Genomic DNA, 18,124 nt, shown 5'->3' on the forward strand with positions numbered 1-18,124 from the left:
GGAGAGCTTAAAATACAATTTTGTGAATACACACTTAAAACTTTCTACTCAATCGCATGTTCAAACTCGATACTTTTATTAGGGACACCCTGTATGGAAAGGTCGAATTCAATTCCGTAAAATTAGAAACGTGGACTTCTGTTTCAGTTGGGGATTGCGAAATGGCAATTTACTAGTATTGCAAGTAAAACCGGTAAAACCTGTTCAGAATTATTTGCAATGTAAGGGTGCCTTCGGTTCACTAGTAGTAAAATCTCACATCATAACACGGCGACAGTTTGAAGTATCATCATCAGATCTGGGTTCTATTGAAAACTTCCGAACTCTTTTGTTTTGCAAATGAGAATCACTACCAATCTATTTTTATAAGCGGATGGGTTCATGGGTTCACAAACAACATTACATTGTTTAGATTTCGTAATACATATCGAAATTTGTAATATAGGTTTGGGGGATTCCCTTGTACTACACAGATAAATACGAGCTTATATTCCTTTGCTTCTCTACACAGGTTTTCTCGACACCAAAAGAGTGGCTTGTGCATCGCAACATAATCTCAAACTACAAAACACACTTGGACTTTGTCAACTACACAATTAGTAAGTTAAATGTGTTACTATATTATATTACTATATTACTATATTAATTCTCTGCATTTTACACGCGTCAAAAATTCTTTCTGACGCTTATTTCTTTTGTTGTGTTGTGGGTGACACACAGTTAATAACCACATTCTGTGTCCTTCAAATGTGTATCTGTTTATCATGATTTAATGTTATTTTTTTTAATGCAATGTTTACGCCTCAGTGATGTGAAACCTTGGTGATCCCAGAAATAGCTCGGACACGTTACAATATTTTCATTGAGTCACTAAGATTGTTCCTAAATTGAATGTCCCCGGAGTCAGATCAGGTCAGATACTGCATTATGAGATCCAAAGTGTCTGTTTTGTATATCCAAGTTGCTAATTCAAAGGGGTTTTAAATTGAGAAATGCAAGTCCAAGGGGGTCCAGGTCTTGAGGGTCAAAACAATAAAATGAACCTCTTCTCTCAACAGGTTCTACAAGTTTTCTTGTTGAATAGTTTGATCCTAGTTTCTTCTTGAGCATCTTTGAAAAAAATAATGTTTTTGGGAAATTTTGCAAAATATTTGCCCTCTGAGGGGAACTTATATGAGATCTTGTATCAGAATATTGATGATATCATTTTATCTCTAGAACTCATATCAAGATGTCTCGCGGTATTACCGATAAGAAAGTATGTCTCATCGGGGCGGGCCCATGCGGTATCACCCTTCTCTCCGCCTTCAGTGACGCCAAATCACGTGGTGAAGCTATTCCACAAGTAGTATGTTTCGAAAAACAAGAACAAATCAGTGGTTTATGGAACTACACATGGCGTACTGGCCTCACAGCCCATGGTGATGCTTTACCAAACAGTATGTACCGCCATCTCTGGTCAAACGGACCTAAAGAATGCTTAGAATTTCCAGACTACACTTTCATGGATCATTTCAAGAAACCAATCCCTTCCTTCCCTCCAAGAGCTGTCCTTCAAGACTACATTCTCGGAAAAGCCAACAAATACAACGTCGGACAATTCGTCAAAACAAGTCACGCCGTACGTCACGTCGAAGAAAAAGGTACACAATTCTTGGTCACTTATGAAGATTTAGTCAACCACCAAACCTATAACGAAGTTTTTGATTATGTTGTATGCGCCACCGGTCATTACACTGTGCCACACTTCCCACAATATCCCGGATTAGACAAATTTGACGGCCGTGTCATGCACGCTCATGATTTCCGAAGCGCAGAAGAATTTAAAAACAAAACCATTGTCTTGATTGGATCCAGTTACTCTGCTGAAGACATCTCCTTGCAATTGTACAAATATGGTGCTAAGAAATGCATCATTTCATACCGTAAGAATCCTATGGGATACAAATGGCCTGCTGCTATTGTTGAGAAACCAGCCCTTATCAAGGTAAAGGAATTTTCTAAGTTGACCTTCTCTTCCATATAATCTTACTTAGACCAAAAGAATTTGTTATATCATGTTGCCTATGTATCTGACACGACTTTATTGTCTTGTATCAGCTCCGACCTAAAAGAAATGCCTTAAATTACGCTTAGATTTTATGGCTATGCATTGTAGGTTAGTTTTACTTCTAAGCAGACAAAGCTCTATAACAACAAAATGTTTTGAATCCTTTGGACAAATACGATAAAGCTGTTCAAAAATAATGATGCTTTAGCTATAGATTAAAAAGTAGCTATAGAAATTCATAATCATTAACATCTTCCTCTTTCTTCAAATATTGTAGGTTGAAGGAAGCAACAAATTCCATTTCACTGATGGTACAATTGAAGAAGTTGATGACGTCATCTTTTGTACCGGCTACCAGCATTATTTCCCATTCATGTCACAGAATTTGCGTTTATTCGCCACCAACATCATGTATCCTGACCATCTATACAAGGGAATCATGTGGCATCGTAATCCTAATTGTTTGTACATGGGAATGTCTGATCAATATTACACCTACACCATGTTCGACACACAAGGTTAGCGGAAGTTTCGACCCCAGCTGCCACACAACGTTGTTTCAACGTTTATCTAATGTTCATAACGTCCATTTAACGTTAGATGAACGTTGAAACAATGTTGTGTGTCAGCTGGGACGGTTACCAATACCATTAAGAGTTCTTCCGTCTCAGACGGATTTTCGTCTCAGTGAAAGTATATAAAGAGGATTTTCCTTCTCCAAATCTCTACATAATTCACCAAAATTTCAAAAATATGTGCTCATTTCCTTTGTAAAATCCATTTTCCGCCTCTGACGTGAAAACCTTGCTTTGGACAGTGGTGTCTTATGTAGATAACGAAAGCTATCACGTAGCGTCAGCTCGTCTTGACTGACAGCTTGAAATTAACTATACTATTGTTTTAAGGAGAATTGAGACTGACATCCCGACTTCTTCAAATATTTGCTTGATAAAAAATCTACAAAATCAATCCCAATGCATCCAAATTATATCCACCTGTAAGCCGCTATCAGTTTGCGATTTGATTAATTAGCAAATCTAATAATCCCACATAATTCATATTTATCTTACTTTTTTTCCTAAAGGATTATGGATCCGCGATTACGTCATGGGTAAGATCAATATCGGAGACGTTGGCAAACGTTCAGAACACATGAAACAATGGTACGATCGTGGCCAAGCACTCAAGAATGCTGTCGAAGAAATCGAATTCCAACGTGATTATGTACATGATCTTGTCGCAGTAAGTCTTCCATAACTTTCTCATTGAAAAATAACTAGTTACTTGTTACTAGTTTGAGTAAAGAAAACGATTTAAGTTAATTTCATACTGTCAAAGTTTCATGCCATCCAGGATGGCAATCTTCAGTGAAATCTTAGTTACTTGTTCCTCCATGTATGTATGTAAACGAGTTGAAGTAAGAGGAAAGAAAAATCATGTGAGTAGGTAGTTGGTTAGTATTTTCCTAGCCATACACTTAGAAACCCTTAAAATACAATTTCTCATCATAAAGAACTTTTAAACCTGGCTCTTAAACCATGTTCGCACGTGACGGTTCCGTTTCGCTCCGAAACGAAATGAAGCCATTCTATTGGTTACATTCAAGTGTTACGTCAATTCTAACCAATAGAATGGCTTCACTCCGTTTCGGAGCGAAACGAAACCGTCACGTGAGAACATGGTCTTAACATTTGGAACGATTCCTTCTATTTTTCTTAATTATCGTCTTTTTCGTCTCTCCAGGACATGCCAAACTACCCAAAGAAACATGACATCAATATCATTGCTGAACATTTGAAAGTATGGAAAGTGCACAAGAGTGAAGATATCTTGACGTACCGAGATCACTCTTTCACCTCACCCAATGATGGTCATTTAGCCTGCAAACACGTTCTTCCATGGATCAAGTCCTTTGATGATTCACTTGAAGGGTATGTCAACCAAACCGAAAAATCACAACCTGCATAAAAACCTTTGCCACCAGTTTACATCAAAACGTCAAAACAACCTTAAAAGAACGTTGAAACAGCTATGTGTGCCAACCGGGATCTTTTGTCTGTACAGGATCTAGGCTTCTTCGAATATTGATTATCTTGGTATTGATCAATTATGGAAGTGAGCTTGACAGCTTATTAGTCGGTTTTAGTCCTATCTGACCACCATGCTACTACCTACATGCTTATGTCGGAATCATAATCGCATTGACTTTAAGAATTTAAATTCTTTATGGCTGTTACCGTACACTTTACGTTTTAAAGGGAAACTTTATGTTTGACAGGGCCGCTATGGAAATTGTAAATACTCAATATTATATTATGTATATCATGTCATGATATGTTTTTATATCTCAAGAAACAATTAAAAATGAAAAAAAATCTTCCAGTTACATATAACAAAAATTGAATATTTTGTTTCCCTTCCACATTGATACGGATTGAGTTTGCTATGGATTGGACTTTTCCAGAAAAAGAATTAAATATGGGGGGTGGAGGATATAACAATTTTCAGTGATTTACCCCCCGGACAAAGTGACTTTTGCCCCCCCCCCCCGGACAACGGGTTTTGTCCCCCGGACAAGCATTATTTGACCCCCGGACAACCCAAATTACCCCCGGACAAGGCAAATTTTGATGATTTTTCGCTACACCCCGGACAATACATCCTCCACCCTACATGTACGAAAACTTTCTGGAAGAGCCCATTATCCAAAAGATTGTTCTTATTCGACGGCGATAAAAATTGCTCTGGTTTGAAATATGTTAGTTTTATGGTCCCAATAGGGCATCTGCTATCTACTAAAATGCAGATGACAATTAAATTTGAGAATTTCCTTTTTTAACCGTCTGTGGTGCTGTATGTCCCGTTTTTAAAAAAAGCAGCGTTTTCCGTTTTGTCAATTCAAAGTAATTTTTAATCAACGAATAAACATTCGTATATTGCCATGTGGTTGGGACTTAATGCAACTTCGGCCTTTTTTTTGGCTTCAAATTGGAAACTTCCAAATAAGAGTGCTGATAAATTCTCCAAAACCAATCAGAAAAAACAGTTAGACATCACATCAAAAAAGTCTTCTTAAAAATGTTTTTATTAAGATCTTCGATAGTTGTTTGGATTTTTGTTATTTTCCAATCCAAACTCTTCGCCCGTATTTATACTCTATTTATACTCCTTTATACCATACAGTATTCGATACAAATTCGACCCCTTATTGAAAATCGAATTGTGACTGTAATTTGCTTGAAATATTTATTATTTCCCTCCCAGATAAAAGTAAAATTATAACAATCTAAATTTACCAGTGAATATTGCTACGATTGTACACGGCGGTCAAAAACTGCCCGATCTTGCCCACTTAGCTTCGCTCTGTGACGTTACGTGAATCATAATAAGGAGCGATGGCCATAAAATGAAACATTGAACATAAGATGCTAAAAATTGGAAAAATTACCAAAATTCTGGCAGTCTCCAAAGCAATGAAAATGAAAATGTACTACCAAAATCAATTTTATTTGTATTTTGAATTTTGGAGTTTTTCTCATCATCTGGAACAACCCCTTGAAATTTAAGCTCGACCCTTTTTTCTAGACACACAACCGAATTATGCTTAAAGTACTATTTAGGGATCACGTTATCTGTTTAAAGCAAAATTTATCTTGATTAGAACTTGATATTTAGCTGATTTTATAGGACTGTCTCATTTGAAGAAGTCAATGATTCGGAGCATCTAAATAAGTTTTGTGAGTCAAAAGGTCCACCCATCAAAACATACCGTGAAAAACACAGGTCAAAATCGTATATTGACGCTGTGCTGAAGAATCGAGATTCTATTCATTGCGCAATCAACGAAGACAAAAGTAACCATGACGACCATCCAAGATCTTGGATGAAGTTCAAAGTTGATATTTTTATTCCCGTCGTTGAAAACACAACTAAAAAATATGATCAATGCTTTTTAAAAAAAGTCAGTGATAGAGAATCATAACATAAAGTCTGTCTATTATTTCGATTCAATTAAAAGTGACATTTCCATAATTAATAGTTTAGTAATTACTGTTATACAGGGTGTCCCTAATTAAAGTATCGAGTTTGAACATGCAATTGTGTAAAAAAGTTTGTGTGTGTTATCGCTAAAATATAAGAACGTTCTCCATCACACAGGCTTATTACAAGGGGGGGGGTTTCAGGGGTCTTAAATACCGTCATACCGACAAAATTTTGGGTCAAATACCGTAATACCGTCGGTAAAGGAAGCCTAATACCGATACCGATATTATATTTATGTTTTTTTCGAAAATAATGAATTTTAAGTTATACAATGTATAGCAATGTGCCCTCTCGGTTATTACCATAATGGCTTTATGGCAAATCCTGAACTTGGGCACAGTATGTACGGTTTTCAGTTATCAAATATATTGTGTAGTAACAAATTAGAAACTGTACCGTGAAAAGCACAGGTCAAAATCATATATTGACGCTGTGCCGACGAATAGAGATTCTATTCATCGCGCAATCAACGAAGACAAAAGTAACCATGACGACCATCCAAGATCTTGGATGAAGTTCAAAGTTGATATTTTTATTCCCGTCGTTGAAAACACAATAAAAAAATATCATCAATGCTTTTAAAAAGAGTCAGTGATAGAGAATCATAACATAAAGTCTGTCTATTATTTCGAAAGTGGCATTTCCATAATTAGTTTAGTAATTACTGTTATACATTTGGGGATCATGTACACGTTTTTTTTATTATAAGAACGTCAAAAATTTTCGAAGTCTTCGGATGTTCTTAGTTTTTTGGATTTGAAGCCTAAAAATGTTCTTAAAATGTTCTTATTTTTTGAGCATTTTGATGTAATTTCTTAAGAAATTGCATGTTTTTAAGTCTCAAACGCCTTAGTATGTTCTTAGAATGTTCTTAAACTTTGGACCTCGAAGCCTTATGTTCTTATATAGTTTATAAAAAAAAACGTGTAAAAGATTTCGAAAGAAACTCACTTCCAGTATTCTGGGGAATTCGTAAATAGTAAACTGCATACTGATACAGTCTGCTAACATTAATAAGGTAATATTTGCTCTTTATCTTTGATTCTTTTTACAATGATTAGATTGACACATGCGCGATAAAATTTCTATTATTGGTCTTCAGAGGTTAATATATTCTTTGAAAACTTAACGTCTGATACTCAGGATATAGAAACTGTACAAACAAGTCTTTTACTTTATGAGGCCCCCCAGTCAACCCTCAATTCAGGTATTCACGCACAAATTTTTGCCAATTCTAATTCACGTATTCACGCGCGAAAAAAACATTTTCACGTTGGTTAAACGATTGTGATCTTATTGGGCTAAATTTAACCTTTTTATGGTCTCTTTTAAACGGATTGACCTATTCTTATACCAAACATTTTCGCCAATATATAAAGTTTTTTGCTAGTTTTGTGACCTTATTCTCGGTATCGTCGACTCTTTTACAGCTTTTTGAGCTTTCATAAAGCAATGATTTTGATCTGCCGTGCCAAATTTACTTACTTGTTACGGAAGGCAAATGCAAAATTAACCTTTCCCCCAATAATTTCTTCCTCGCAGACCCGCAAGATTTCTTTTATATTGAGAATTAATTTAAAATCGAGGTTTGGGCCAATCATGGTCTGAAAAGCCGTAGACCTCAACACAGGTTTCATAGAGGTGTTGCTGTGGTGCAACTAGAGGATGCGAATTCCAAAGTTTAATCCCCCCAATCGGAAGAAAAAAAATAAATGTAAAATCAGAACGCGAGGGAAGCGAGCGCGAAGATTTTTCGACAATGTTCGCTCTCCTTTGTTATTGAAAAATGGCCTTACTATGCTATTGTTAGCCAAGTATGCCTTGTTTGTTCACACACTTTTTGATTTTATTTAACACTGACAATTTGTTGGCAAAAATATGGTACGGCGAGCGACGTACCTGCTGTACCCGGTGCGGCGTTCCAAGAGTTTCGCCCAAGAAAAAATTTAAAATTTAGAATGCCTAGATTGCCTGAAAATGCATCATGATGTGAATTATTTTTTAATCGTTCGATGCTGCACAAGATGTTTTTGGAACATCTACTTTTACTAATTATTGAAGGAGTAAATACCGCCTTTACTGTCTCTAAGTTACTGCAGTATCAGTGTATTGTATTGTAGTAGCAATATAAGTGAATACGGAGAGACGACCATATCATTTAGTGCTGACAGAGAAAATTTTATCTAGACTCATTCGTTGGATCAGAGATTTGGGAAAAGAGGATAAGAAACGCCGCTGCCGCTCGCTGTTTTCCTATTCTTTCCCTTTGAATTCGGCACCCTTTGAAGAAGCAAGGCTGTAGAATAGTTGAGCAAGAAGGAAGGTCGAAACAAAATGGCGTTACGTACAGGTTAACCAATGTTCAAGAAAGAAGACCTTGAATAAAGCTTTCCAGTGAGTTCTTTGTGAAAAAGAGACTGGGGAGTGAAACTTTGATCTTCTGGGGGTTTCCCCTGAGAAAATCGAGGAAAATCATTCTATATTCTGGGAGTAAAGATGGCGGACATGAGGCATGCTTGAAATTTTGAAAAATTGGGACCAATTTCTTTCTGGCTTGTATTGCTCTGAATGAATTTTTTGTGTTGCAGACATAATTTTTATGGGTAGTAGGAAGGTTGATTGTGACCACCTATGCCTTAGTTTTCCATGGCACTCTCTGGAACTTCTCGGCGTTTTGATTAAAGATGGGCAATATCGGTTGATAATGTTGTTGTTTTTTTTCAACTTTTAGATGAAAAAAATAGTGTAATCTTAGAAAAACTTCCTCCATGGTAATGGAATTGAGATTCAGTAAGTATACTTGATTTCCTCTGTGGTACTTTTAGCTTTATCTAGGGAAAGCATTGACTTTTCGGTTGGAAATTTTCGACAACAAAAACATTGCAAAGTTCAAATAACTTCAACATGTGATATATAAAGTCTGACTATTGATGGGCCATGATTTTGGCCGGTCAGTGGATTGACTCACAAGGCTTTGGCAATTTTTCAGCCAAAACATAATTTCATCGGTGGACTTTACAGTCTGTGTTAGGGTAATTCATACAGATTGCTTACAAAAAAGCCCTAGTTTTACAGTAGATTTTCATTTTATATATTTCCAGGCTAGTTATCGTCATTTTCTCTATGAAATACTGTTTATAACAACACTTCCCAGAAAAACCAGCCCACAGAAAGTTAAGTATTGGCCATCCAAGCACTGGTACAATGAAGCAAAGATTGACTCAACATTTTTGCATTTTGACCTTCACGTTAAGGCATAAGGGAAAAGTATGCTAAAAGAGGAAATTAAACATGCAGAAACTATATTACGTGCATTATTTAGCTTGAACAAAACAGAATAGAATGGAGTAATATATAAATATATGCAATGGATGTTGATATTTTGTAAATGTTTTCTGGACAACCGTGGATATGAACAGTTAAACCTGGTTGAGCACCGCCTACATATCCTTTGAAATTAGATATATACTTGGAAAATGTTCTCTGGAAAAAGTGGATTACCATACACATATTATGTAAATTTGATCAGTCTGGAGAATATTTTTCGAATCTGCATTTATTTGGATGTTTGTTTTGTATCCATGTTGTCCCTGGAAATATGGTCCAAACAAGTCATCAGAGCCAGGAAACACGTGGTCCAAATTTACCAAATGTAAACAAACTAGCAGACTAGAAGACCCCAAAAGTGCTTCTTTTTAAATTCTGCAATTCTACTTGAACACATATTTTCACTTGTTATTTATGTAACAAGTTTTTCTGAGAACAATGATTATTTTGCCAATATTTTTTCCACATGTAAATGTATTTAATTTTTTAGCAATGAGTTACACATATATTGGATTTAGTCCTCTATGGGGCATATTAATATAATTTTCTAGTCCAGCTTTCAAGTTATACAATCTGAATCAGTACTAATTAAAAATCAGTTGTAAGGTTTTGGTCTTTCTTTATAGTCTTCTCAATTTTATTTCAAGTTAAGTCATGAATGATACTGATTTTTTTTCATGCAATACGTCTTTATTTTCCCAGGTGTTATAAATGAAGGTGAATCATAAAAAAACCTTTTTGGGCTTAATCTTTTTTAGAAAAATTTCAAATTATATACACTTTTATTATACTGTTTTATTTGCTAGATAGATATATCATTATACCAGGGGAAATCCCTAGATAGAGCTGTTTTGTATAACTATTGTATTTTTTTCAATAATGTTTTTGGATTATTTTATGCTTTATTGTTTCGAGTTCATATAAAGCTCTTATAAAAGAAAGATTTCATGATATTTGTGATCTTCTAGCATTGATATCATGAATTATCATCGCTTCTTTTTTCTTTCTTTCTTTTGAGCTCTATTTTTGTCCTGTTTCCAATTTGTTCTGAGGCCTCCATGATATTGTTTCTTAGAAACTCTAGTCCAAGAAATAACCAAAAATTATCCTAGTTTTACAAGCTTATCTTTTTTGGTTTTATAATGTGAATTTTAATTCTTTTAGCTACAGTATGTATAAATTGATGCGATCATTCTATAAGGAAAATATTTTGGTCAAAGCTGGGAAATTCTCCCCTTCAAGCACAACGACGAAGGCTTGAGAAAAACTGCGTTTAAAGCGAAAAGTGCTTATAAAAAATATCAAAATCCGCGATTAAAAAAAAAAAATATTTCACTTTCGATATCAATCACGGCTGCCATTTTTTGTTTGTACTTCTAGTCTTGTGCGCATAACGAATCAAGCGCTCTGATTGGTCCAGAATAAAAACAATCGATCGGCCGCAGACATTTCAATAGAAACAAAAGATTCTACAGCCTAGCTTCAAATAGATGAATAGCGCATTTCTTATCCTCTTTTCCCAAATCTCTGGTTGGATGCAGTATTTGCATCACAAAAGTTGTCATAAAAATAAAACGAAAATATTTGTTTAGATATCGTAAAGTTTTGCTTATTCTGAATAACCTCACCATGACAATAATTGAATAGGACAGCCAAGATAGTGCGAGCGAAGCGAGCAAGAAAATTTTACCGGTTAAAATAGCGGAATAGACTTATCTTTTTTGAAATTTTTTTTGCATGAAACTCATGAAAAAACTAAAAGATGAAAAGTTTTATACCGAAATACCATTTTTTATTGATAAAAATATCGAAATACCGACAAAAAAACAGGCAATTTACCGATACCGGTAGAAAATGAAATACCGTAATCCCGTCGTTTTTTTCTCGTAATACCGATTTACCGGGGGTAAAAAGGCCCAATCATCATCATCATTACTCGACCGCAGTCGAGACAATGGATTCCACTCGCTGGCGCCAGGAGTCGCGGTTGCGCATAGCAGTGCCCAGGTCGCTAAGATCAAGGCCTGTATCCCTGCTCACCACATCCGGAAAGGTAAGTTTTCTCGATCTCTGAGCCACACGTTTAGGTTTCCAAAGCAATAGGGAGGAAATAACCTCAGATGAGGCACGGAAACAATGACCAGCAAATTGAACGCGCTTGGCTTTAAGGGCTCTGACCATAGTGAATTTTTCATAATTGCCGTGTTTAAAATGTGTTTTCTGACTGATGTAACCAGCAAAACTAAGGCATGTTATACATTTTCTGTTAGACAAACTATTCCTGAATCTGAAAATTCAAAAATTGCATTGAAAAAATTTGATGAAGAAGAAAATGAAGACTTTTGCGAGGAAGAGTATTTCAACTTTGAAGAGCTTAGTTTAGGCGAAGAAAAAACATTTTGAAAAATTTTTCGCAGTAGATGGTGTATCTTTTACCGAAGAATAAAAATTTTTGCGGAAAATTTTTGTAAATGCTTCTTTGTCTCGAAATCTTCAAAATAGTGGTTTTTCATCAATTTTTCATCTGGATTTTGCCTAAAAAAACATTCATAACTTTTGATACATCTTTTTAGAAAAATTTTCCGCAAAATTTAAAATAGTTCAATTCTTTGCGGACAGTTTGAAAACAGTTCGAAACAAAAAGGTTAATTACCCATTAAAACTTAGCACTTTTTATAAAAGAAGGTGATGCAACATATTATTAACGTCTTTTTAAAGTTCATAACGTCATTTTTGCAATTAAGTTCTTAATTAGTCTTAAGGGGTTTGTTTAAAAAGTAATTTATAAAGACAATTCTTTGTTAAAAGTGTTAAAGAATCTAAAACATAACTTTTATGTTCAGATACTAAAATCAATTTTCTGACTATGGTCAGAGCCCTTAAGGAGGATAGAGATTGGTTTCAAGGAACCGTATATGGTACGTTTGTTGGATGGTCACGCCAAGAGAGATTTTTAACCCTTCTCAGAAGTCTGGTATAGGTACCGTCTAGTTGCTTTTCAAACTTTTTGGTAAGGGACCAGGTTTCTGAACCATACATAAGAATTGGCTCAATAGTTGACTTGAAAATTTTAACTTTGAGACTAGGGTCGATGAAGGAAGATGACCAAATACTATGCAGCTGATTGCATGCACTCCAAGCTAAACCTTTGCGAATTTTAAAGTCTTTTTCAGAAGAAGAGATGTAAGAACCAAGATATTTGTAGGCCCAATACCGTCGTACCGTAAAAGTGAAACCCCCCCCTTACAACAGGTAGTTACAACGTATAAATTAATTGTAATGACAAAGAAAAAAGAGGGAGAGCTTAAAATACAATTTTGTGAATACACACTTAAAACTTTCACTCAATCGCATGTTCATACTCGATACTTTAATTAGGGACACCCTGTACATTTGGGTATCATGTAAAAGATTTCTTTTGAAAGAAACTCACTTCGATTACACTTGGAGGTTTCTAGGGAATTCGTAAATAGTAAACTGCATACTGATACAGTCTCCTAAACGTTAATAAGGTAATTTGCTCTTCATCTTTGATTCTTTCAGTGATTAGATTGACACATGCGCGATGAAATTTCTATTATTGGTCTTCAGAGGTTAATATATTCTTTGAAAACTTAACCTCTGATACTCAGGGTAATCAAAACAGTTTATAAAGAAATAGTAGTAGATTTACACCGTTAACGGATAAATTTTTTTAGCTAAAATGAGGTATAAATAAGTTTTGGAGTCATGATTTTTATGATATTATGTTCAATAAAATCGGTATATAAAGATTATCAATTCTTATACTATATAAAAAATTGATTAATGGGATAAAAATAAAGATTTTGGATAAAAATAGCGTTTACAAATATGGATGTGAAAGAATAATTTACCACTTATAGAAATCACTGTAAAATAAATAATGTTAAAATAGAAAGTCTAAAAATTATCAAAATTTACACATTAACAAATGGACAATTTAAAAATATCTAGCACTTTACAAAAATAGGAATTTCATGATTGCCAACATTCCAAAGGTGACCAAAATAGAAGCTTTTGATGTCACTGAAGCATTCTGGGTATTTAATTTAGCTACAGTGCATTGCGTCCAGATAGGGTTGATGGGTCTTGGGTAATTATCTTCGACACGGATTCGTTTATCATTGAAGCGGTAGTATGAATTGCCTAATGAAAAAAAACGGATATGATGAATTCAAAATATAAGCCATGGTTTAATTAGAGTAATTTGAAAAATTAGTGATAAAATTTCGTGTAAGAGGACCCTAAAAAATCAGCTTACACTGTTATGGTCCTCTATGACCAAATATCATATTTTGTCTGGTAATTCAATAGTTGTGGACTCAAGCTGAGCATGGTGTCTCAGAGTGAAATATTTTTCATCTTTCGGATAAATGTTAGACACTTTAGAAATACACGTTAATTATATAAAACACTTTAAAACTACACGAAGTTTTTTAACACGTTTGTAATAAATTTTATTGCGCGTTTAAGACTTGCTAAGTTAAGAACCCAGCTCCCATCTCTTACCTTTAAAGAAATAAGTTACTCTGTTTCTCCAAATTGATACTCCATCCACACTTTCCGGTAAACCTTTCCAATTGTCTTTAATGACTCGCGGATATCCATAATCGACACTTGCTCGATTATCATCGAATCGATAATACATTTTATCGACAAACAAATAAACGCGTCCATTACCAATCCAAATAAATGCGGCATCGATCTTGTTGACGTCATCAGAGAGGCCATATTTGTTTTGGATGGTGCCCGATTCTATCATTCTTCCATTAATGTCATTGAATGTGTAATATCTGTCAATTTTGAAAAATGAGGAAATATTAGGCTGATTTCTTTTAGGGCTATTCATGATATTCATGGCGTATTGTTTTCTATGGAAAGGCCCCGGTTTTTGCCAGTAGTGGCAAATTTTATACAACTTTTGTCTAGTTTAAATGTGCCACTACTGGCTAAAACCGGGGTATTTCTGTAAACATTACGTCATGAATGTCATAAATTTAAGTTGTTGACTTTGAATGAAGCTGCGAAAGTAACCAAGGTTTTCTTTTGTGCCGTCAGTATAAATATTAGAAAACTCATATGGTCCGTCTCCACAGGTTGGATTTCAGGAAAGCTGAGCTGTGGTGCTCAAGGTACTTCTTTTGAAGAGATTAAAAGGCAGTGATTATATGGCTAATTGGCTAATTGTCTGAAAAATTACCTTTTACCATCATGAACAACAATGTTTTCATCAGTGTTGTAGTAAAGTGAATCAATATTCGAGACTCCCGGAAAAATTTCCTTCACTGGAGTCGGTCCTGATTCGATTCCTAATTGTTTTCCGAGGGTGTAAACGAAACCGTTGTTGATGATGTGCGTTTTGCCAGTGCTTTTGTGGAGAATGGCGGCTTTGAATTGATTGATACAAACTGAGGGTGGAAGGGAGGGCGTTGTTTCTCCAGGTGCAAGGGTGGTTGTTGTTGTAGTTTTTGATTCCTCTGGGTCTGGTGATCTTGATCCTATTTGTGAAAAGTGGAATTTTAGAAGAAATGCAATATTTTAATTTTTATGAAATTCTGAAATTATATTCCTTGGTTAAATGAAAATGCGATTAAATTTTTGATCTGGCCATCCCAATTCATAGTTATCCCCTGCTCTTAATTTAAACTAAAGCTTCTTAGAACGACCGAACATCAGCTTACCATAAATATGTTGAGCTCCAATGACATCATCCTCATTCAAATCAAAATCACGTCCGCCATTTCCTCGATACCATGGATACATGACTGCTTCACGAAGATTCGAATGTTCCAATCCAATAGAATGGCCAATCTAAAAAGATTTATGAATATATTTTATTGTTTTAGCCTATTTTGATCGGGCAAGTTAAAATAAATGCGATATTTGATATTTTCACATGACTGTATTTTCTTTAAGGGTACCAAATAGCGATGTGTGGTTATGGTAAATTTTTGAGAATTCAAAGCTTCTTGAAGTGTAAATAAAGATCGCTTTCACAAAGACTTTGACAGTGAACTCACCTCGTGGACGGCAACCCATAATAAACTTTTTCCTTGCGATGAACCGATCGTGTAAACTTCATCATCATCAAAATGGACGTCCCCTGAAAGTCCTATTGAATAGAAACCAGGTCGTCAGATTTTTGTGAGAAATACAGTGAAAGTTAAATGGAAAGCCAAAAATGTAAGATGTATAAACTTTGATTTTACCAAACGATCTCAATAAAGTTGCTCAAAACCGTTAACGATCACAAGGACAAGGTTCCCATAATCAACAAGATCATAATCGCAAAATGACGATGAGAAGAACAAAGAAGAAAACTTCAAAAAAAAAGTTTATGTTTAAATTTACAAACCTAGATTGTTGTGAGGGTAAAACGCATGCGCGAGAGTTCCACCGCGTCCATCAAAGTGATAAGGATCGCCATGGGAACCGACTCCAAACTTGACCACAATATCAGCTTCAGTGGCATCAGTGTGTTCAAGTTTTTTGAAATTCAAGTTGGTGATTTTGTGCCATTTATCGAAAGATTGAGTCATGACATCTTCGACTTGTTGACGTGTTAACCCGTCGTTATTGTCGTTGATTAACTTCCAGGTTAAATCCTAAAGATGGAATGAAGTTATTGCTCGGGTGAGTTAGTGCGTGTCTAGATTTTTAAAAATCACAAATCCCGAATCCGCGACCAATAGCACCCATTCTCAGGGATTCACTTATGGATTTTTAGATGACTTATACCTTAAAGTTTCAGGACCCAGTGTTACGTAATTAAATATTAACCTAAAAATTAATTATTAAAGAAAGTGTGAATTGTGACGTCATCAAATTATGACGTCATAAATCGTAAATTAGCTCTAACTCTATAAGTACATGTCAAATCTTTGTCAAATTTGGACCAAAGACGCATCTTAATGGTGCCGAACTTTTCAATGAAAAATTTTTTGAAAATTTTGATGACGTCAGCAAAAAATGCAAAAAATCGAAAAATGCAATTTTTTGCTGACGTCATCAAATTTTTCCAAAGTTTTTTTTTCTAAAAGTTACATTTCAGTTAGATGCATCTTTGGTTCAAATTTGGGATAGATTTGACACGTACTTTATTTTATATTATAGCGATTATACGATTCATGACGTCACCAAATTCGATCAAATTATGACGTCATGATTACAATTTCTTAAATAATTAACTTTTAGGTTAATATTTAATTACGTAACAACCGGGCCCTGAAACCTTAAGGTATAGAGGCACTTTAGAGCCCTAAGTGGATCTCTGAATCTGGCTGCTATTGGTAGCGAAAACTTAGGGTAAACCGTTAGGTTTTTGAGACTTGCCCTAAGTCACTCGAGTGTCTATATGCATGAATTTCCGTTTGACTAAACCAGGAGCTGCGCTGGAAGTTGATACAAAGTTGATGATGGGTAGCTGGTTAAAAATTTTCAAAACTCCCTTGCCACCAAATTTTTTCCTTGCACTTACCTATTGCCTATACTTAATTTTACCGTGAAAAACCACTCGGTATTGAAAAAAACATATAATGTTCTTAAGATCTCATCATAACGAGAGTTTCTTCCTTCTAAGCGATATCGTAATGTATGTTTAAAAGACATTTTGTTTGCTTACTGATTCTTACCTTTTTCATCCATTTGGATCCTTGAAGGGTATATCTTCGCTTTCTTTTGACACCACTCAACCTTCCTGTCACATCTTTCACTCCACAACGAGGTGTCTTCATCAACTCAACCGTAGGTTCGTCCAAGATCCCTGATGCTGGGATGCCTGTGTGAAAAGTGTTATGTTTAATTTCATTCATGGTCAATGCACTGTTATTTTATGAGGATTACAGATATTCATCTTCACTTGGATTAACGTCAATAGCACAATGATAATCTTATGTTTTTTGCATGTTCCTTTTCCCACGACGGGGGTGGTTAATTGAAGGCTTGTCTAGTTCCAACCTGATTGCGAAAACGACGTCCGCGACGTCGAACGAGAAATCCGCGAATTTTAAGGATCAAAACTGTGGACTGTTTCAGTCACCCTGTCGTACTTAATAAGGTAGATACATAAATACAAAAACAAAACATCATATCAATATAATTTTAAATATACCTGCAAACCGCTGCATATCCATCAAAGCGCTTCGAATGTTTTGTTCAGTTTCCAGGGTTCCTGCGGTGTTGTCTGGGTTGTAATATCCAAGAGTGGACATGTATTTAAGCGTCTCCGATGAAATTGCCGCTGGCGGTGAAGGGGCGGTATAAGAAGTTTCTAATAGACACGCCAGCGTGAAACAAATAAAGATTGATATCCTCATCTTTGTTCAGAGTTCTTCCAGTCAGCGTTCTCTTAAATTTTTTTCTTCCAATAATTTCAGACCAGCTGAAAACTACAATATTTTCTTGCTTATATATTTCTTAAACTGATCTTACTCTAACCAAGGCCATGCTTTTATATGCTTTTAAGACTAGGAGCCAAGAGAAAAAAGTATTAACCGACTTACACCTTATAAGGTAAATGACGTGTTAAGTGTCGATGACAATTTGTCGGTTTTTTATGTTGAGTTTGTTTTTCTTTGACATGTGATGTGATCATGGTTTCGGTTTGCGATCCGATTACACGTTTTTAAAATTATTAGATAGCTTTTATTTTAATATAGCTTTCTTTTATTAGGACGTGTTATG

The 18,124-nt window shown here is 35.2% G+C and overlaps 2 protein-coding genes across 2 annotated transcripts; one reads left to right on the forward strand and one right to left on the reverse strand.

The window, feature by feature from the left end:
* The first annotated feature begins 511 nt into the window (after positions 1 to 511).
* LOC136801724 (trimethylamine monooxygenase-like) lies at positions 512 to 4,449 on the forward strand. The gene is made up of 5 exons (XM_067058383.1): positions 512 to 599; positions 1,219 to 1,987; positions 2,328 to 2,568; positions 3,135 to 3,292; positions 3,794 to 4,449. Exons 2-5 carry the CDS (start codon positions 1,232 to 1,234, stop codon positions 4,016 to 4,018), a joined length of 1,380 nt encoding a protein of 459 aa, XP_066914484.1. The 5' UTR covers positions 512 to 599; positions 1,219 to 1,231; the 3' UTR covers positions 4,019 to 4,449.
* Positions 4,450 to 13,085: 8,636 nt separating this feature from the next.
* LOC136801725 (matrix metalloproteinase-25-like) lies at positions 13,086 to 17,897 on the reverse strand. The gene is made up of 8 exons (XM_067058384.1): positions 17,553 to 17,897; positions 17,074 to 17,219; positions 15,798 to 16,047; positions 15,463 to 15,554; positions 15,124 to 15,253; positions 14,643 to 14,940; positions 13,952 to 14,235; positions 13,086 to 13,588 (listed from the first exon to the last, which is right to left on the reverse strand). The coding sequence occupies exons 1-8, from the start codon at positions 17,755 to 17,757 to the stop codon at positions 13,401 to 13,403; spliced, it is 1,593 nt and encodes a 530-aa protein (XP_066914485.1). The 5' UTR covers positions 17,758 to 17,897; the 3' UTR covers positions 13,086 to 13,400.
* Between the last annotated feature and the right edge of the window lie 227 nt (positions 17,898 to 18,124).

Source organism: Clytia hemisphaerica, unplaced genomic scaffold (assembly GCF_902728285.1).
Source record: "Clytia hemisphaerica strain Z4C2 unplaced genomic scaffold, Clytia hemisphaerica genome assembly, whole genome shotgun sequence".
Classification (NCBI taxonomy): domain Eukaryota; kingdom Metazoa; phylum Cnidaria; class Hydrozoa; order Leptothecata; family Clytiidae; genus Clytia; species Clytia hemisphaerica.